At 41.9% G+C, this 22,640-nt stretch overlaps 1 protein-coding gene across 1 annotated transcript in view; it reads right to left on the bottom strand.

Annotated features, from left to right (window-relative positions):
* The window catches only part of dcaf12 (DDB1 and CUL4 associated factor 12), a 93,607-nt gene that overhangs the window by 23,768 nt on the left and 47,199 nt on the right, over positions 1-22,640 (bottom strand). The window contains exon 7 of the mRNA XM_043687546.1: positions 15,812-15,974. Within this exon, the coding sequence (XP_043543481.1) occupies positions 15,812-15,974 (163 nt within the window). The remainder of the gene's footprint in view (positions 1-15,811; positions 15,975-22,640) is intronic.

Below are 22,640 nucleotides of genomic sequence, written 5' to 3'. Positions count from 1 at the left end.
AAGGAAAACCCTAAGGCATTCTACACTTATGTGAGGATCAAGAGAATAGCCAGAGTGAGGGTAGGACCAATCAGGGATAGTTTTGGGAACATGCGCCTGCAGTTGGAGTAAGTAGGAGGTCCTTAATGAATACCTTGCTTCAGTATTCACTACTGAGGGACCTTGATGTGTAGAAGGACAGCGAGAAACAGATTGATATGCGAGAAGAGGTTGATATTAGGAAGGAGGATGTGCTGAAAAGTTTGAAAAACATAAGGATAGCCAAGTCCGCTGGGCCAGATGGGATATAACCTAGGTTACTATAGGAAGAGAGAAAAGAGAATGCTGCACCTTTGGCAATGATCTTTGCATCCTCACTGTCCACTGGAGTAGTGCCAGATGATTGGAGGGTGGCAAATGTTATTCCCTTGTTCAAGGAGGGCAATAGGCATAATCCTGGGAATTACAGACCAGTCAGTCTTACGACAGTGGTGGGCAAAGTATTGGAGAGCATTCTGAGGGATAGGATTTATAATTATTTGGAGAACCATAGTTTTATTAGAGATAGTCAGCATGGCTTTGAAGGGTGCAGGTCATGCCACACAAACTTTACTGAATTCTTTGATGGTGTGACAAAACACATTGATGAAGGTAGAGCAGGGAATGTGTACATGGATTTTAAAGGCGCTTGATAAGGTTCCCCATGGTAGGCTCATGCAGAAAGTAATGAGGCATGGGAATACAGGGAAATCTGGCTGTCTGGAAACCGAATTGGCTGGCCCATAGAAGACAGAGGGTGTTAGTAGATGGAAAGCATTCTGCCTGGAGCTCTGTAACCAGTGGTGTTCCGCAGGGATCACTTCTGGGACCCCTGCTGTTTGTGATTTTTATAAATGACTTGGATAAGGGAGTGGAAGGGTGGGTTAATAAGTTTGCCGATGACACAAGGTTTGTGGAGTTGTGGATAGTGTAGGATGCAGAACTGGGCTGATAAGTGGCAGATGGAGTTCAACTTGGAAAAGTGTGAAGTTATTCACTTTGAAAGGTCAAATCTGAGTGCAGATTACAGGGTTAAACACAAAATTCTTGGCAGTGTGGAGGAACAGAGGGATCTGGGGTTCCAAGCCCATAGATTCCTCAATGTTGCCACCCATGTTGGTACGGTTGTTAAGAAGACGCATGGTGTGTTGGCTTTCATTCGCAGGGGGATTGAGTTTAAGAGCTGCAAGGTTATGCTGCAACTCTACAGACCCCTGATTAGACTACACTTGTGTTCAGTTTTGGTCGCCTTATTATAGGAAAGATGTGGAAGCTTTAGAGAGAATGAAGAAAAGATTTACTTGGACAGGAAGGCATATCTTATGAAAAAAGGCTGAGGGAGCTACAGCATTTTTTTTTCCATTGGAGTGAAGTAGAATGAGAGGTGACTTGAAAGAGATGTACAAGTGAGAGGCATAGATAGAATAGATAGCCAGAGACTTTTTCCTATGGTGGAAATGTCTATCACAAGAGGCATAATTTTAAGATAACTGGAGGAAGGTTTAGGGAGATGTCAGAGGTAAGGTGCTTCACACAAAGAGTGGTGGGTGCGTGGAATGCCTTGCCAGTAGTGATAGTACAGTCTGATACAGTGGGAACATTTAAGCGACTCTTGGATGGGGACATGTAAGATAGTACAATGAAGCATAAGTAGATTAGTCTGATTAGTAGGATAAAAGGCCGGTACAACAGAGGGGGTTGAAGGGCCTTGTAATGTGTACTGTTCAATGTCTATTACTATCTCAAAATAGCCACAAGGATAAACTCGAGCAACATGCCCTGCCTAAAACAATTACAGCTAAATTATGGCCAATATAAGCTGAAGGTTTGGTAGTTTAAAATGCTTGATAAAAGATAATGTTCATATCAAAATCGGCAGATTGTGATGAAGACGGAGAAAAGATGGGGGGGGGCGCACATGATTTTTCAGGACCTACAGAGACCAGAAAGCAGGACTTAAAAACAAAGTCATCTCCATTGCTAAGAACTCGGAACAGGATTAGGTCATTCAGCTCCTTGAGCCATTTAATGTGTCATGGCCGATCTCATCTCAGTCCCAATTCCACTTTCCTGCCCTCCATACCCTTCAACCCAATACTAATTAAAAATCTCCTTCTCAAATATACTCAATATCCCAGTATCTACCATATTCTGAGGTAGCAAACTCCATATATTCAGGACCCTTGAGAGAAGTAATTTCCCCTTCTCTATTTTAAACCTGTTAGCCCTTACCTAAAACTACGATCTCTGGTTTGAGATTGCCCCAGAGGAAACATCCATTCTACGTCTACTTCGTTGGTTTTGGATGATTGTGGCCTTGATGCTGGCGCTATTGACTGCCAGCTAATACGAAGAATCTGTCTTAACCTATGTTGATGGTACTTCTCAAGGGCCTCAACATCACAGTCAACAAGGACTCTCATCCTAAGACATCTGAGAGGGAGGGGTGCTTGCAGATTGGATCTAACGTTGAACATCTGCATCAATGTCTGCCTTAGATGAGAGGTAGCTTCCCAGATAGGTGAAATGTTTGGGAGGATTTCTCCATTGACATTAATAGAGAGATGGACTGGTAAAGGATTTGATCTGGGATGGGTTGATAAAGGATTTGAGTCTTCTTGTGAGAGACTGAGACCAATTCTTCAGCATGCTTCAACATCCCAGAGGACTCAACATTGAGTTCTCCAATTTCAAAGAACCTCCCTCCCATCACCGACTCCCTTCCCAGCCCCTCCCCCTCACCTCCATTGCTACCTGCCACCAAACGGATCCATTCTTCCCATTGACCAAGCAGATTGTACAGTCTACCTGATTTCACCTGTCCCACTTCACCACCTCCCCCTTTATCTGCAACTCACCCCACACCCATCCCCAGTCCTGAAGAAGGGTTATACCCGAAAAGCTAACTTCCACACCTCCTGATGCTGCCTGGCTTGCTGTGTTTTTCCAGTCTCCTGCTTGCTCACCAGGGATTTCTTCTTTTGTCATAAATTTTAAGGAACAGTTGATAGAGACCACGGCTAAGGTTTGCTGCTGCAAGCTTGAAAGTCTCTGCTGGAATCTTGTCTACCACTCATCTTTTCAATTCTGCATGCATCTAATGACTGGATAAGAATTCAAGATTTTTTTTAAATGGGGAGTTGGACTTCCTGAAAAACATCAGCATTTGTATCATAATTTACAAGTTCTTTGAAATGCTCTTTCCATCAATGTCTAATGCTTTCGCGGTCTCACAAAAGGTGCCATTCTTTCTCCGCACTTGAGGCACCAAGGGCATTGGGCACGCATATTGCCTTGCTGGCACTGAAAAGACTCCAAACATCGTGCTTGTCAGCAAGCATTTGGAACTTCTTAGTTTCTCAGTTCATCATTTGTTCTTGATTCTACTTTGTAACTCTGACTTGGCTATTGATAAATTCGCCTCTTTGCCTCACTGGTGGTGTTGTTTTGCCAGGCACAGCGAGCTTTTCTGTTCTTGTTGATGAGGTCTTAGATGATGTGGTCATTCTTGTCAAACTTGTCTTGGTGTTTCTTGATCTTGTACCAATGATTTCTTCACAGCATAAAATGATATCTGTCTTAAGCTCTTTCCAGACTCACTCTGCTCCATTAAAATGAACTTTCAGAAGATTTTGGTGAAAACATGGTTGGGGGATCACTAGTCTACATGGCTCTTGACACCATTCAACATTAAGCTTTTTTTCTGAACCGTTTCTTCACCTCCAGCTGCTTCTAGTGGCATTTGATGGACATTGAGCAGATGAGCTCGTGATATGTCTAGCAGTCACCTTCACTGGTTATTTCTATGGTAATGACGACATCCTTTAGCTTTTGGGATTAAACTATGACACAGATGCAGACATATTTAACAGTGTTTAAAAGACATTTCGACAGACATGAACAGGCAGGGAATAGAGGAAAATATGTAGGCATATGGAGTTAGTTTCAAAGGGCATCATGGTCAGCACAGAAATGTTGGGCCCAAGGGCCTGTTCCTATGCAACACTGTTCTAATGTAGTTAATCATGTGCCAATGTTTTCATTGTGATCTTTTCGGCACAACATTGCATTGATGACCAGCTGGTGTTTCTCACATTTGTTAAGAATCATCCCATTGGTGTTGCAATTCCCAACCCCCTCCTTTCCAGAGTTGGGCGCCCTTTCCAATTTCTTGTTAGGGATGCTGGTGAGTATGGCACCCAGGGTAGAGTAGAAGCCTTTTTTAGCCTCAGGTATGATATCATAGGTTGGAGCAGAGGCAGTCCGGATAGTGGCAAGTTGTGAATGAGTCATGAGGCAATCATTGGTGCCAACAGGGAGCTCAGAGTTGATTGACAAATTTGCTCTTGATAACAAATCTAATGCCATGAGACCTACGTTGACCCTCTGGCTTTCCTCTCCAGGTGGTATAAGCACCATCTCTTCACGTCTCCTGCAGGGCAGGAATATTAATACTGAAGTGATCAAGTTCATGGGCAACAAGGGCAGTTCTTCATTTCGGTGTTGTGTATGTGGAGAGAGTTGAATTCATCTAGGTAGACATCTTGTACAGGACATCTTTAAATGTAGGAATGCTATTGCACATCAGCAGACACACAGTCCTTGACAAAAAGTAGATCCAGTTCCAGCGTTACGAAAACCTCAACAACTGAGGATTTCCCTCCTCCTGCAGCCTTCATCTGATGCCGCAATCTTTGACATCACACAGTATCTTCCAATGGATTGCCACTGAGGACTTGTTTTGAGGATTTGTTTGAGCGATAAACTCTGACATACTACCTTAAAATGCACCTCAAATAGCAAAGTGCACTCATGGTATCCCACAGATTTTTCAGCAAATCTTTCCCCAGCTATTAATGACACAGTGGATTATCAAATCTTACTAAACTTCACAAGGGACCACAATTTGTTACTTTTGCCAATTTAATCTTCTAACTCCCTCCCAAGAGTCATGCTGTCACGGACTGCCTCAATAACTGCTCCTGTGTTGGTTGATCATGAGCAACCACACCCTGACCCTATTTCATTGGTTACACTCCTCTGATCAACGTTTGTGCGAAGATTTGTAGCTCGGATGCTCGTTGTTGTGGTTCTGTTCGCCGAGCTGGAAGTTTTTGTTGCAAACGTTTCGTCCCCTGGCTAGGCGATATCATCAGTGCTTGGGAGCCTCCTGCGAAGCGCTTCTTTGATGTTTCCTCCGGTGTTTATAGTAGTCTGTCCCTGCTGCTTCCGGTTGTCAGTTTCAGCTGTCCGCTGTAGTGGTTGGTATATTGGGTCCAAGTCGATGTGTTTGTACCAATATACCAACCACTACAGCGGACAGCTGAAACTGACAACCGGAAGCGGCAGGGACAGACCACAATAAACACCGGAGGAAACATCAAAGAAGCGCTTCGCAGGAGGCTCCCAAGCACTGATGATGTCGCCTAGCCAGGGGACGAAACGTTTGCAACAAAAACTTCCAGCTCGGCGAACAGAACCACAACACTCCTCTGAATTCTGAAACTATGTTTTAGTACTCATTCACAAGCATACTTCCAGCTCTTCAACATTTAATCCCTGGGTTTATTTAGGTTCAAATCATGTTCAGTTATATCAAGTAAATACTGCTTGCAAATGTTTTTGACCTGATGCACAGTTGCACTCAAATGTTAATGCCCATAGGCTTCTTCTTATTCCTTCATAAATTTACCAAATGCAGATTTAGTGCCGCTCCTACGTTCTCAACACGCCAGGCTTGCTTCAGAGTCCTGCATTCCTAGCAGTATAGCTAACTGAAGCATTCTTAACATGGAGTCATTGTCTATGGCTTTTTCTCTTTCTCACTGCCTGCAACATTTCAACTTGTCTGTGATTTTCTGAACTTTCATTATTGACTTATCAAAAATGTTACATCAAGTTCCTCCCCCATTTCTGGGCAGAATTTAATGTTGCCACCAAGTATCTCTTGAAACTATCTGTTCCGTAAATATTACCTGTCACAGATTGCTGGTTTGTTCAGTACAGGTAGAAGATCCTTCATCCGAAAAGCTCGGGACCAGCTGTTTTTCGGAATTTGGAATTTTTTGGTTTTCAGAATAAGTGACAGTTTAATGGTGAAATTTTTAAAAATCTTACTGGAGAAGCAGACTTCTAACTAAGAATGTGCTAGGCCACAACCCCCTACGTCGCATCCGAGAGATACGCATCGAGTGGGTGTCAACTTGGGGGCGTTCACAGAGAAACCCCAGGCCTGTTGGTGCTTGGCCACGTCCCCCATTTTGTATTAGAGTAACACACATCGAGTGGGTGTCAACTTGGGTTAATGTTTGCTTGCCAAACAACCTTGTTAATGAGAAAGAAAATTCAGAATAAAACCTTCAGATTTCAAAGCTTTTCAGTTTTTGAATGTTTGGATAAAGGATCTTCTATCTGTATAAAAAATTAGGTACAAATAGAGGATTTCGGTACAACTAATATTTATTAAAGTGCAGTTATGCTTGAGATAGCAGAAGTATCATAAACACATATGTACACTTTATACTGAACTTCATAACTTTCCTCCTACACCCATTTGACTTAAATTATAAGAAAACCAAGTCAGGTATTAAGTAAAAATTGGAAGATTAAGCACTTGGGCTCAAGGAACATATTTCTTGTGTCTTTTGGAAAGTCATTCTTTCAAATCTCCTCCAATTTTCCCATGGTTGCATGCATCCATTTCAGCAAGCGAGTGTCTTCTTGGGTCAAAACTCTGTTGTTCAAACAGTCTGAACTCTGGACGTTTGCATCTACAATACTCCCTCTTTAGCTTGTTTACTGCAGACATTAAATTCCCTGTTAATAGAGTCTTCCAGTTATTATGTTTCCTAAATCTATTCAGCCTGTACATAGAATTAACTGAAATGTGCTTGATATAAACAAAAACTAAAACTGAAGGGGCAGCACGGTGGCTCAGTGATCAGCACTGCTGTCGCACAGTGCCAGGGACCCGGGTTCAATTCCAGCGTCAGGGGACTGTCGGTTGTGGAGTTTGCACATTCTCCCAGCCCTACACAGATTTCCTCCAAGTGGTCTGGTTTCCTCCCGCAGTTCAAAGATGTGCAGGCTAGGTGGATAAACATGGTTACTGGGATAGGGTAAGAGTGAGAGTCTGGGTGGATGCCCTTTGGAAAGATGGTGTGGACGTGATGGGCCAAATGACCTGCTTCCACACTATAGGAATTCTATGATTCTAAAACGCTTATCAAGATCAAAGTCACACCTATAATCTACTTACCTCTATAACCTTTGATTCTTTCCTAAGATGTGGATAGACTATATTTAGTGCCCTTCAGGTGGTGATGGTGGTGTTGTCGAGCTGCCTTCTCAACCACTGTAGTCCATGGGGGCAGTTAAATTTGGAGTTTTTACTTGCTACCAAACATCCAACTTCCAGTCCAGTTGATCATATAAGGTACTGCAGAAATCATCCCATGGAGAAACATGGCTCTTACAGGATCAAGGGGAGTAGCGTGGTGCTGGAACTGCTGTGCTTTTCCAGCACCACTCTACTCCAGAATCTGGTTTCCAGCATCTGCAGTCATTGTTTTTACCCTCTTACAGGATCAAGGATATCACAAAACAGCTACAGGACATTCTTCTGGAGATGAAGGATCCGCCAGAAACCATTGCCCACATTGGGATGGAAAAGGGAATGCAGATTTAGGGCAATTTGGAAGAAAATTAAAAAGCAGGACATCAAGATCAGTAGTCTTAGAACAGGCCTAATGCCACCTGATAATGAACCTAAGAACAGGAGGGTTGATCAAATGACAATAGACAATAGGTGCAGGAGTAAAAACAATGACTGCAGATGCTGGAAACCAGATTCTGGATTAGTGGTGCTGGAAGAGCACAGCAGTTCAGGCAGCATCCAAGGAGCAGCGAAATCGACGTTTCGGACAAAAGCCCTTCATCAGGGTTTTTGCCCGAAATGTCGATTTCGTTGCTCCTTGGATGCTACCTGAACTGCTGTGCTCTTCCAGCACCACTAATCCAGAAATAGGTGCAGGAGTAGGCCATTCTGCCCTTCGAGCCTGCACCACCATTCATTATGATCATGGCTGATCATTCTCAATCAGTATTCTGTTCCTGCCTTATCTCCATAACCCTTGATTCCACTATCCTTGAGAGCTCTATCCAACTCTTTCTTAAATGAATCCAGAGACTGGGCCTCCACTGCCCTCTGGGGCAGAGCATTCCACACAGCCACCACTCTCTGGGTGAACAAGTTTCTCCTCATCTCTGTCCTAAATGGCCTACCCCGTACTTTTAAGCTGTGTCCTCTGTTTCGGCACTCACCCCGCAGCGGAAACATGTTGCCTGCCGCCAGAGTGTCCAATCCTTTGATCATCTTAAATGTCTCAACCAGATCCCCTCTCAGTCTTCTAAACTCAAGGGTACACAAGCCCAGTCGCTCCAGTCTTTCAGTGTAAGGTAATCCCGCCATTCCAAGAATTGACCTCGTGAACCTACTGCCTCTTTACCTAAATTGACTCCATTGAGGTAGTAATCTGCCTTCCTGTTCTTGCCACCAAAGTGGATAACCATACATTTATCCACATTAAACTGCATCTGCCATGCATCTGCCCACTCACCTAACTTGTCCAGGTCACCCTGTAATCTCCTAATATCCTCCTCACATTCCACCCTGCCACCCAGCTTTGTATCATCAGCAAATTTGCTAATGTTATTGCTGATACCATCTTCTATATCATTAATATATATTGCAAAATGCTGCTCGCACTGATCCCTGCAGTACCCCACTGGTCATCGCCTGTCATTCCGAAAGGGAGTCGTTTATCACTATGTTGGAAACGTGACTTAGGAGGGAAGGCATCAGAATTCTGAGTATTTGGGTCTAGTTTTGTGGAAGATGAGACCTTTTTAAGCTTAAAGGATTACACCTCAAATGGGACTGGGACCTTGCACAGAGATTTGGTGATTCTGTTGAGGTGGATTCAAACTTGTCTGTCACAGGGAACCGGAGGGGGTAAACCAAATTGGCAGGAAATCAAGTTAGTAACAGGAATTTGAAAAGATGCTAAGGATAAAAGAAGACAGGACAACTGAAGCTCAGCAGTGAGTGTGCTTCAAAAGGGCAACAATATCAAGTCACAAAATTAAGGGCATCCTACTTGAATACATTTGCAACGTTAGATGATCTAAAGGCACTAATAAAGAAAAATGGCCATTAATCGCCATTAAAGAAACATGGCTGCATGGTGGGAACTATATTCAAGTATATTCCACTTTCAGGAAGGTCAGACAAATGAATGTGGAATTGTACTGATAATAGCAAATGAGATCAGTATATTAATAAGGGACTGCCTCAAACTAGAAGAACAATATGGAACTGAGAATCAACAAGAGGCAGCAGACAGTGTTCAAAGCTAATCATCGGCCACTAAAAACTGGCAGTAATGAGAGACATGGTGTAAATCAGTGGAGGGAAGTTGTAGCATGAGCAAGAATCAATCTACATAAAACCTAGGTAAACAAACTGAGCAATACAACTTTGGAGAATAACTTTGGGATGATACTAGAGCAGCAAATCAAAGAGATGACTACAGGCTATTTTGCATCTAATATTTTATAATGACAAATGGCTAGCTAATAACGTCGTACAAGAATCTTTATGGATAAGTGACGACAACATGGTTGAATTTTATATCACATTGATCAATCTGAAGCAAGAGTATTAAATTGAAAAAAAATTACTAAAGCACGAGGCACGAGTTGGTTGAGCTTAATTGGGAAAATACATTACAAGTCATGACTGCACATAGGCAATGGATGGGTTAATCCTATTACATGACTTACAGCAACCATACATTCCTTCAAGGTGCAAAAACTCAAAAACCATCAACTGGCACTAACAAAGAAGTTCAGGAGTGTATAAAGAGTTGGCGGCACAGTGGCTCAGTGGTGAGCACTGCTGCCTCACAGCACCAGGATCCCAGGTTCAATTCGAGCCTTGGGCAACTGTCTGTTTGGAGTTTGCACGTTCTCCCAGTGTCTGGGTAGGTTTCCTCAGGGTGCTCTGGTTTCCTCCCACATTCCAAAGACGTGCAGATCAGGTGAATTAGCCATGCTAAATTATCCATAGTGTTAGGTGCATTAGTCAGAGGGAAATGGGTCTGGGTGGGTTACTCTTCGGAGGGTCGGTGTGGACTTGTTGGGACAAAGGGCCTGTTTCCACACTGTAGGGAATCTAATCTAATCAAAATAGGTCTATAAATTTGGCATAAATACCAGTAATATTGAGGTTCATAGAATACAAAGGAAGACCAAGAAACTGATATGGCAAAGGAGAACAGAATAGGAATACAACTTAGCAAAAAAAATAAACATGGACTGTAAAAGTTTCTGTTCACATGCAAAAAGGAAATGTTTGGTTAAAGCAAATGTGGGACCAATACAGGCACAGTCAGGAGAATTTACAATTTTGAATAGGGAATTGACCAAGAAGCTAATTTATTACTTTGTGTTTTGGTTTTCACTGAGAAAGATAGCAGAAGTCTCTGAGATTGAGAGATCCAAGTGGCCAGGGAGTAGAAGGAGTTGAAGGAACGTAAGAACTAGGAGCAGGAGTCGGCCACCTGGCCCTTTGAGCCTGCTCTGCCATTCAATAAGATCATGGCTGATCTTTTTGTGGCCTCAAGCTCCACTTACCTGCCCTCTCACCATAATCCTTAATTCCTTTACTGTTCAAATGTTATTATTATAGCTTTAAAAGCATTTACTGAGGAAGCCTCGACTACTTCACTGGGCAGGGAATTCCACAGATTCACAACTCTCTGGGTGAACAAGTTCTTTCTCAATTCAGTCCTAAATCAGCTTCCCCTAATAGTTTCACCTGCCAGTGGAAACACCCTCTCTACTTCTATCTTATCTATTCCGCTCATAATTTTATTTGTTTCGATAAGATTCCCCCTCCCCTCATTCTTCTAAATTCCAATGATATAATCCCAGACTTTTCAGTGTCTCCTCATAAGCCAACCCTCTCAACTCCACTATCAACCTAGTGAACCTCCTCTGCACCCCCCCCCCAGTGCCAGTACCTTCTTTCTCAAGTTAGGAGACTAAAACTGCATGAAGTACTCCAAGCGTGACCTCACCAGCACCATATACAGCTGTAACATTACCCCTCTGCTTTTAAACTTAATCCCTTTAGCAATGAAGGACAAAATTCCATATGCCTTCTTAATTATCTGTTGCACCGACAGACCAACTTTGAGAGATTCATGCACAAGGACACCCAGGTCACTCTGCACAGCAGCATGCTGCAAGTTTTAAAAAATCATTCAAGGAAAGGTCATTTTACTGTTACTCCTACCAAAATGGATGACTTCATATTTATTAACATTGTAACCATTGGCCAAACCTCTGCTGAATCACTTAAACTATGACCCTTAGTAAATTTTCACAGTCCCCTGCATACTTTGCTCTACCACTCATCTTAGTGTCATGTGCAAACTTTGACACTCTACACGTGGTCCCCAACTCGTGGATGAGTCATGACCATATTAAATGCAGAAGCAGGCTCAACAAGCTGAATGGTCATCCACTGTTCCAACATTCTTTTCTTCCTAAACCCCAATAAGGAATAATCTGCTAATAGGAAATGGACCAAAGTTGACTAAGAGGAAAACGCACGGGGGTACAATCTACCCAATAGTGATCATAGCCTGATCTTTAATCCTAAAGTTTACAATAATTGAGATAACCATTAAACACTTATCAAAGTAAAAGATTGTAAAAGCATATTTTAATTATGAAGGGACAAGGAAAGCATTATTGGAAGTAAATTGGAAAAAGTAACCTTGATCAACAAAAGAGATACAATTTTAAAAAGATGACCAAGATTTTTAAATCTGGACAGATACGTATCTCTAAAAAATAAAAATCAACCAGACAATAGTGCACAATTATGCATAAATAAAAAGTGAAGGGTAAAGCTGCTGTGAAAGATTAAACATACGAATAACAATCAAAAAATTGATAAATGATCAAAGTTAGCCCCACAGAACATTAATTATGACTTCAAAAATCTTTACTTTTTTTTGTTGTCACTTTTATTGTCTTTGGGGCAATCTAACAGCAATATGTGACCTACTATGGTGTGATATTAAAGTGTTAATTTGCTCTGCTGACCTGCAGGAAAGTGAATGCTCTAGAGGTAGGATGGGTGTCTCTGTTCTACAGATAGAGTGTAAGTGAGTTCACATGGTCATTCCTTGCCCATTCAGAGCCATTTGCAGCAGCATCATCTATTCAGAAGTCAGTTGGAACATTGCAATGGAAATTCTGACTGTACCCTATAGTTACAAAAAAACACAATTCATACCAGATCTGGCCATTAAAGATGATTTGCGTTATATTGTTACTAGACGTGAAGTGGTCACTGCAATGTGTCTTGAGTGGCATATGACTGTGAGGGAGTGGCTGAGGGTTGTTTTGTGGGCATTACTAACTGTGATGTAAAGATTTTGTATAAAGGAAAGTCTGTTTCCTTTGTTCGGGGAGAACTTTTGCCATGATCCTGTTAGCCTTGCAAAGTGCATTTTAAAAGTTCCTCCAGAAAGTTTGTACTGTACTGTGCTTAATAAAATTTGGTTGTTGTTCACAGAAGTTGGCATTTCTTAGTTGCATCAACTGTGTGAGGATCTCAAGAAATAAAGAACGTAACAATGCAAAAAGTCTTGGTTATGGGCAGATATTTAGTGCAGGTAATAGAGTCAAATGTTTACATTACAGGACAAAGTCATTTGGCCACTGTGCCCATTTAGAGTGATAAAATTTACGGATTTAAACTTTAAGACATTCAGGTCCATGCTCAAGAAAAAGTGAGTGCCTTAAACAAAGTCCATGCAATGAAAAAATAAGAAATTTATAAATGGATATGGATTGTTAGGGCCAAAATTTGGCAGACAGAGTGTAACATAGCGAAATGTGAGGCTATTCAATTTGTTTGGCAGAGCAAAAGGCAAATGACCTAAATGGAAAGAAAATTCCAAAGCTTTGGTGTTGAGTATTTTGGTTTCCTTGATTAATCATACATGGGAAGTAGTTCAGAGAAGGTTCACTGGAGTAGTTCCAAAGGTGTGTCTAATGAGGAGACATCGAGAGGTGGAGGCTGACAGTTTGGAAGAATGAGGGGACATAAAATGAAGGTATAAAAGACTTTGAAAGGGATTGACAAAGTAGACGCAGAGCAGAAGTTTCCTTTTGTGGGGCAATCTTAAACATGACGTTATTGTTTTGGGCTAAGGGGTGGCAGATTTAAGATGGAGACGAGGAAAAATTGCTTTGCTCAAGGGGCCATGAATTTGCTAAATTTACTATCCCAGAGTGTGGTGGACTCTGGGGTATGAACAAATTTAAGCAGGTAGCTTTTTAATTATTAATTGGTTTAAAAGATTGTAGGGAGCAAGCAGGAAAGTGGAGATGAGATCAGCAATGGTCTCACTGAATGGTGGAGCAAGTTCGAGGGGCTGAATTGCTTAGTCTTATTCCTAGTTCTTAGGTCTTCAATACTGCAGTTGACCAAATGTAGCATCAAGGAGCCCTCACAAAATTGAATCAAAAGGAACTGGGAGAAAATGCTCCATTTATTGAAAGTCACACTTGGCACAAAGGAAGATGGTTGTGATTGTTGGTGGTCAGTAATTTCAGGTCCATGACATCTCTGTAGAAATTCCTCAGAGTAGTGCCATAAGCCCAAACATCTTCAGCTGCTTCATCAATGATTCCCCTTCCATCATAAGGTCAGAAGTGAGATGCTAGCTGATGATTGTATAATGCTCAGCAGCATTTGCAACTCTTTAATGTTCTGTGGGGCTAACTTTGATCATTTTATCCAAATGCAACCAGACTTGGATAATATGCAGGCTTGGCTGACAAGTGGCAAGTAACTTTCACAAATGACTTGCAATGACCATCGCCAACAAGAAAACCTAACCATTGTCCCTCTCTGACACCACCTCCTATCATTCCCTCGACCATGACTCTACCTCTCATCACTAATCATCATCTCCCAGACAATCAACAATCTCATCCCCTCAGGAGATCTCCTATCCGCAGCCTCCAATCGGATAGTTTTCCAACCCTGCACTACCCATTTCTATCTCTGAAGAGGGTCCTGATCCAAAACCTCAACTCCCCTGCTTCTCTGATGCTGCCTGACGTGCAATGCCTTTCCAGCTCCACTTTTTATTGACTCCCTTGACATTCACTGAAACGCTCAGATAACATCAGAGATTACCACTGTCCAAAAACAGAACTGAGCTTGCCATATAAATACAATGGCTACAAGAGCTACAATGGCTACAAGAGGTTAGGAATCCTGCAGTACATAACTTACCTCCTGACTCCCCAAAGCATGCCCAACATCAACAAGGCATAAGTCAGAAGCATGACAGAATACTCTCTACTTGCATGTAGGAGTGCAGTTCCAAGGACACTGAACGATCTCTACACTACCCAGGACAAAGCAGTGTCCTTGCTTGGTACATGTTCATCAGTGGTGGAGCGAATGTGCAGTAACAGCAGTGTGCACCATCTATAAGATACAGGAACTCTGCAGGAACTCACCAAGTTCCTCAGAGAACACCTTTCAAACCCATGACCTCTCCCATCTAGAAGGACAAAAGTAGCCGATACATGGTAACACCACCACCACCACCTGCAATCCCCTCTTTAAGCCACTCATTTCCTGATTTGGAGTTATATCACCATTCCTCGTGTCACTGGGTAAAAATTCTGGAATGCCCTCCCTAATGGCATTATGGGTCTACCTACAGCTTGTGGATTACTGAGTTCAAAAAGGCAGTTGACCACTACTTTCTCAAGAGCAACTAGGGATGGGCAATAAGAGCTCATACAGAAAACAATATGCCCATCCCTAGTTGGAATGGAAAAAAAAACAATTTGGTCTCACTTTCATCGATGTAAAAGGGTCCCTCTCAGCTGATGAGGTAGATACAATTGTAGATTAATGGTAACAAAAGCATTCACCTACATTGGATGTACAGAAAAATTAGTACCTTCATGGTATGGTACACAGGTTCAAATCTCACAATGGCAGATGGTGAATTGTGAATTAAATGCGAGTGTGGGACTTAAAATGACAACCATGTAACTACTGCTGATTCTCTATAAAGACCTCTCTGGTTCACTAATGTCCTTTAAGGAGGAAAATATATCATTCTTACCTGATCTGGCCTATACAGAAATATGGTTGACCCTTAAGTGTCATCTGAAATGGTCTTAACAACCTATTCAGGTCAAGGACAACTAGAGATGGACAACAAATGCCAGCCTTGACAGTGACACCCACAAAAAAAAGCTGTCTAGCAGCTACAATAGTACCTATCTGGTTGTTTTCTTTAACTTTTTTTTTCAGAGGAGAAGTATGTTAAATTATTGTACAAATGTAAATAATCAAGTTGGGTATATGCCTTGCGAATATCTGAAGAATATAAAGTACAGTAGTACTCTTGTCAGTGTATAAAACAGTACAGCACATCTCCAACAAAATACAAAAGATTTAAAACATTTAATGATAAAAACTTCATTCTCATGGAGACGATGAATTGTTAAATGCCAATGTTCTGGTTTGAACATCTAACCTGTTTAAATATATATTGTTTCTTGAAATAAATTGCAGGACAGAAAAATAAATAAATGCCAGTGGATCCAGAAAAGAGACAAAGTATTTAGCCAAGTAAGTCACAAGGAGACAACAGACCTTCAGTTTCTTCCAACTTACCGCTGCCCCGCTCCCTGGAACTGACTGATTTTATGTAGCTTTGCGGTTGCCTTGGATCAAGGAAAGAAACATGTGCTTGCGATCCCACAGCATATACAGACCATTCTTGTCCATATGCCAAGCAAACATTTTCTCGACAATGTGGCAACTTGGTAGACAGCAACTTGAATAGAAAACACATTTAATTTTATTTGAAGGTGAATTTTACAGATTACTACATTTTATTTTATGCTGTATCCATCTGTGTTTACAAGGGCTAAACAAGGATATGTCCCTGAAGTAGATTGCTGATACTCGTTTTGTTACTAGAGGTGAATAAACTGCCAGAGGAAGTGGCAGATACAGGTACAGCTGCAACATTTTAAAGAGATTTCAACAGGTACATGAATAGTAAAGGTTTACAGGGATATGAACCAAACGCAGGCAAGCAGGACTAATTTAGTTTGGGAAATTTGGTTGGCACGAATGAGTTGGATCGAACGGTCTGTTTCCATGCCATATTAGAGGTCAAGGGGAAAAAGAAATGGTCTCATCACTTGCCCTCTCCAATATCACTCTTCAATCTCCATCCACCCATCTGCCCTTTCCTTGTCTGAAATTCATTTATTTACTTGTACCATTTCTGTGTCTATTTATTTGCACCTTTTTCATTAAGTTTCTCTCTCTCTCTCAAATACACTCCAGTCCTTTCCTGAGGAAAGACTGTTTACCCAAGCATAAAGGTTTTAATAGTCATTTGGGAGAATAGAGCTCAAGTACTGTCAAAAATAAAGACACTCATCAGGAGAATTCACAAGAATACAAATTCAAGTGAAAACCATCATTGATATTACATGAGGAGAGTCCTGATTGGTTAGCAAGTGAACTGATTGGTGGAGGCAGTCCCTTGGAGAACATATTCGTTAAAGCTGAAAGACAGTTGACTGTCAACCTTTGTTTAAACTTTAAACAAAGCAAGTTGACACTGATTATCCCGAGAAAGAGATTGGAAGTATGCAGCAAGTCAGCATAATAGCTGAGTAGACCTACATGCAAGGAGAGCAATAGTGGGAGATAGCCCCAACAACCTATTTCGAGCTGTTGCACTTGGCTGTGACAGGATGGAAAACTGGGTAGGTTATTGGTGAGCACTTGTTTCTTGCCTCTTTTGATTGGCCAAATGTTTTAAATGAAGAAATATATTACAGCTGAAAATTACAGTTAGAAAATTCACCTCTAAAATGTTATCAATAGTTACTGAATTAATTGGATTAGATATGGCTGTGCTGGCTATATGTTGCAGCTATAGTACATGGGAACTGGTGGACTCTGGTACAATCCATGGTGAATACATTAGCAGCAAGCGTTGGTTGCTCAAAGAAGTTCATCTTGGAGTTGATATGCTGGAGACCAAGTTTGGAAGACTGTGACAATTGGCAATGACTGAGTAGCATTGTAGCTGGACTGCATCAGAGACTCAGGTAATGTCCTGATGATCCAGATTGAAATCCCAACATGAATATACTATATTGAATATAATAAACATCTAAAATTAAAAGACCAATGATGTCCATGTAAACAAATGTCAATTTTTAAGAATCCATCTGGTTTACACATGTCCTTGAGGCAAGTAAACTGTCATCCTTACCCGATTTGGTATACGTGACTCCAGATCCACAGCAATGGAGCTGACTCTTAACTGTTCACTGTCATAGCCTTGCAAGGCATTCAGTTTCACCAACCATTAGAAAGGAAAGAAAAGGATCGGAAGTGGACGGACCACCTGGCATTGACTAAGATACCAAAAATGACAATGGCAAACACAGCCTTGCTGACCCTGCCAAGTCCTCCTTAGTAACAGCTGGGACTCATACCAAAATTGGGAGAATTCTCTCTCAGCTGGACAGTCATACTCACGGAATCATTACTTAGACACAATACCCCATTGGCAGGACAGACTAAGAATAGGTGGTGACACAGTGATTTGCAGTCACAAGGGAGCAGTCATGGGAGTCCTCAATATTGACCTGGGACCCTATGAAGTCTCATGACATCAGGTCAAAGGAAGGGTAAGGAAATCTCCTGCCGATTTCCACAGACCGTTGACCCTGAGCTGATGAATAATTCTTCCTCCATAGTGAACAGCACTTGAAGGAAGTACTAAGAGTGGCAGGAGTGCAGAATGTACTCTGGGTGAGGACTTCAATGTCAAATATAAAGTGTGGCCCACCAGCACCATGACTGATTGAGCAGGTCGAGACCGAAAGGAGATAGTTACTATACTGGGTCTGCGGCAGGTGATGAGGGAACCACCAAAAGGAAAAACATTCTTTCCTCCTCACCAATCTGCCTGCCACAAATGCATCTGTCCCTGACAGTACTGGTAAATGTGACCACTGGATGGTGCTTGTGGAGATGAAGTCCCACCTTCACATTTAGAATAATGGCACTATTATTGGATTAAACAGGATAAACTTCAAGTAGATCTAGCATCTCAAGACTGTGCATCTGAGGCATTGCAGGTCGTCAGGAGCAGCTGAATTGTACTCCAATACAATCTGCACCTGATGGCCCAGCTTTTCCCTCACTCTACTGTTATCATCAAGCCAGAGGGATTAACTCTGGTTCAATGAAGAGTCTAAGAGGGCAAGCCAGGAGCAGCACTAGCCACACCTTAAAATAAGGAATCAACCTAATGAAGGTACATTACAGTGCTAATTGCATACCAACTAGCAGAAACAAGTGATAGACAGAGCTAAGCCATTCCACAACCAACAGATCAGATCTAAGCTCTGCAGTGATGCCACATCTAGTCATAAATGGTGAAGGATAACTAAACAACTCACAGGAGGAGGCAGCTGCACAAACATCTACACACTTCACAACAAGGGTTTCCGGCACCTCAATGCAAAAGATCAGGCAAAAGAAGGTGCAACAATCTTCAGTCAGAAGTACCAAGTGGATGGTCCACCCAGAGGTCCCAAGCATCACAGATGCCAGTCTTTGACCGATTTAATTCTAAATAACATCAAGAAATGGTTGAAGACATTGACACCGCAGAAGATATGGGCCCTGAAAATAATTCAGCAATAGCACTGAACTATTTTGCTCCAGAAGGTGCGATGTCCCAAGCCAAACTGTCCCAGTACAGCTAAAACACTGATATCTACATAACAATGTGGAAAATTGCTCAGGTAAGGCTACGACCTAAAAAACAAGACAAAACCAACCTCAAACAATTACCATCCCAACAGGCTACTTTTGATCATCAGTAAAGTGATGGAAGGTGTCAGTGATGGTGCTACCTTGTTTCATTATAACCTGCTCACTGACTCTCAGTTTGGTTCCGTCACGGCCCCTCAGCCACTCGCCTCATCAAAGTCTGGGTTCAAACATGGACAAATAATTCAATTCCAGAGGTGAGGTGAGAATGACTGTCCTTGACATCAAGGTTGCAGTTGTCAGAGTGTGAAATTAAGGAACCCTTGGAAAACTAGAGCCATTCTGAATTGGGGGAAAATTCTCTGCTGGTTGGAGTCATATCTAGCACAAAGAATGATGTTGCAAGTCAGTTACTTCAACTCCTGGATATCTCTGGAGCAGGTCCTCAGTGCAGTGTTCTCAGCCTAACCATATAGGCACAGAATCGTACAACATGGAAAAAGACCCTTGGGTCCAACTTGTCCATGCCAACCAGATATCCTCAATTATGCTGGTTCCATTTGCCAACATTTGGCCCAAATACCTCGAAACCGTTCCTATTCATGAAGCCATCCAGATGCCTTTTAAATGTTGTAGTTGTATCAGCTTCCACCACTTCATCTGGCAGTTCATTCCATACAAGCACCACCCTCTGCATGAAAACATTGCCTCTTAGGTCCCTTTTGAATCTTTCCCCTCTCACCCTAAACCTATGCACTCTAATTTTGGACTCCTCTACCCTGGGAAAAAGACCTTGGCTATTCACCCTATCAGTGATCCTCACAATTTTATATACCTCGAAAAGGTCACCCCTTAGCTTCTGACACTCCAGGGAAAATAGACTCAGCCTATTCAGCTTCTCCCTATAGTTCAAACCCTCCAACCTTGGCAACATCTTTGTAAATCTTTTCTGCACTCTTTCAAGTTTCACAACATCTTTGCTATAGCAAAGAGACCAGAACTGAATGCATTATTCCAAAAGTGGTCTAACCAGTGCCCTGCTTAGCTGCGACATGGCATTCCTGTTGCTATACCTAATGCACTGACCAATAAATGCTAGCGTAACAAACCTCTTTTTCACTACGCTCCATTTTCAGCTGTTTCATCCATACCTTACTGTCATTGTAAGGTCAGAAGTGGGGAGGTTCTATGATGGCAAATAATGTTCAGCACCATTCGCAGCTCCTCAGACACTGATGCAGCCCACATTCAAATACAACAAGACCTTACGATAGAGGTTTGGACTGCCATGTGCCAAGTAACATTTGCACTACATAAGAGTCAGACAATGACCATCTCCAACAGGAAAAAATCTAACCATCATCCCTTGATGTTCAATGGCATTACCATCACTGAATCCCTTACTGTCAAACTCCTTAAGTGGCCATCGACCAGAAACTGAACTTGAAAAACCATATAAAGACTGCGACTGTAGGAACAGGTCAGATGTTAGGAATGCTGCAGTGTGTAAATCTGACTCCCCAAAGCCTGCTCAGCATCCACAAGGCACAAATTAGCAATGTGATGAAACACTCTCTCAAATGCTTAGACAGCGCAGTTCAACAATACTCAAGAAACATGACACTGAACTGGACAAATCAGTCTACTTGATTGGCCACACATCCATAAAGTTCCTCTAATACTAATGCTTAGTAGCAGCAGCAGTGTGTACCATCTTTCAGATGCACTGCAGAGGATCCCCAAGACTCCTTAGCAACATCCAATTCATAATCACAACCATCCAGGAGGGCAAGGGCAAGAGGCACATGGGATCACCACCACCTTCAAATTTATTGCCATTCTTTCAGTGTTGCTTGCTCAAAATCCTACTAATTCCTCCCTAATGGCACTGTGGATGTATCTAAAGCAAGTGGACTATAGCGGTAGAAGGAGGCAGCTCACTTTTCTCAAGTGTAACTAAGGATGGACCATAAATGTTGGCCTAAAAAAGCAATGCCCATAAATCATAAATGAATCTGAAAAGGTCAGGTGGTGGACAGTTACCTGGACACAATGTTTACTTACATTAATTGCATTAAATTTGGTCTGTGGTGAGCAGCAAGAGCTGTGACTCTTGCACAAGATAATTACTGGAACACAAAATTTAGCTTCAGAGTAGTCTCAGCTAGTGCCTGTGTTCAATAGTACAAGTTTTTAGCTCCCCTTGTGGACAAGGGCACAGACTGTAGGGAGGAGGAGTGAATGTGGTCCAGAATGCCATGCAAGAAAGGGTTCAGGAGAGAAATGAAGTAGAAATAGGAGAGAGTTAGGGGATTAGATACTGTTCTCTGCAGCCAAGAGAGAGTCCCAAAAGGTTCTTGCTGGGTAACTACCTTGTTTATTGTGAACAGCTAAGACATGCTGCTTGATATGATCAGTCAGTCTTAGGGATGTGTGACCTACATCAGCACTGGTACTATAATTATTCATTTGTGTTTTAGGCAGAACCTCTTTTTGGCTCAACAGCATCATTCTGTTTGTGGCAAACAACATGTGTGTTGTTGCTGCCTAGCAGCATGATCTTCTGAGATAACGTACCCTTCCAGGGTAATGAGGCAGATTGGCATTTTACATGTCCATGAGTCAATGTCTTAGTGTCTTTGATGAACTTGCATGATATGCAGCAAGAAAGGATCTAGCTAAGATAACCATTATCCTGCAGGAAGTCTTAAAACTTTTATATTTGTGAATTATTTATATTTCAAAATCAACAAAGCCAACAGATGTGCAGTATGCCCTTCCTCCTGTCATATAAATGCAACTGTTCAAAATTAAATACATTTTTCAACATACATACATTTCACCTGAACACAATTTTTGAAATTAGCCCAAGGCTTTATTCAAAATAATTTGAAAAGCAACTGAACAGATTTTGTCAGGCTGAGAATGATTGGCATTTGGGTAAATGCCAAAGATAAAGTTTTTGAACTGTACATATATTCAGACTATAGAATCAGTCTTCAGCAAACTAAACTACAGACAACCACAGAAGCTGAACGCATGAAGCAAATATTTAACAAGGTATTCAAGATCACAAAGCAAAATATAGTGCAATGAATGAATTTAATTATGTTGTGATTTAGCTACTCTGAAAATATTTGTTTGGACAGAAAATTCATGGAATCATAGGATCCAACTTCCCAAATATTGATTGGAAGCTCTTTAGACCAAGTAGATTGGATGGGGCAGTGTTTGTGCAGTGCGTCCAGGAAGCTTTTCTAACACAGTATGTAGACTGTCCGACCAGAGGGGAGGCCATTTTGGATTTGGTACTCGGTAATGAACCGGGACAAGTGATGGGCTTGTTAGTGGGTGAACATTTTGGTGATGGTGACCACAATTCTGTGACTTTCACCTTGGTTATGGAGAGAGATAGGTGCGTGCAACAGGGTAGATTTTACAATTGGGGGAAGGGTAATAACGATGCTGTAAGACAGGATCTGAGGAGCATAGGCTGTCGGGGAAGAATGTCGTGGAAATGTGGAACTTTTTCAAGGAATAGATACGACGTGTCCTTGATATGTATGTACCGGTCAGGCAGGAAAGAAATGGTCGTGTGAGGGAACCTTGGTTGACGAGGGAGGTTGAATGTCTTGTAAAGAGGAAGAAGAAGGCTTACATAAGGTTGAGGAAACAGGGTCCAGACAGA

This window comes from Chiloscyllium plagiosum, chromosome 1, assembly GCF_004010195.1.
Source record: "Chiloscyllium plagiosum isolate BGI_BamShark_2017 chromosome 1, ASM401019v2, whole genome shotgun sequence".
Taxonomy (NCBI): domain Eukaryota; kingdom Metazoa; phylum Chordata; class Chondrichthyes; order Orectolobiformes; family Hemiscylliidae; genus Chiloscyllium; species Chiloscyllium plagiosum.
This window is presented reverse-complemented; position numbering and strand designations above follow the sequence as displayed.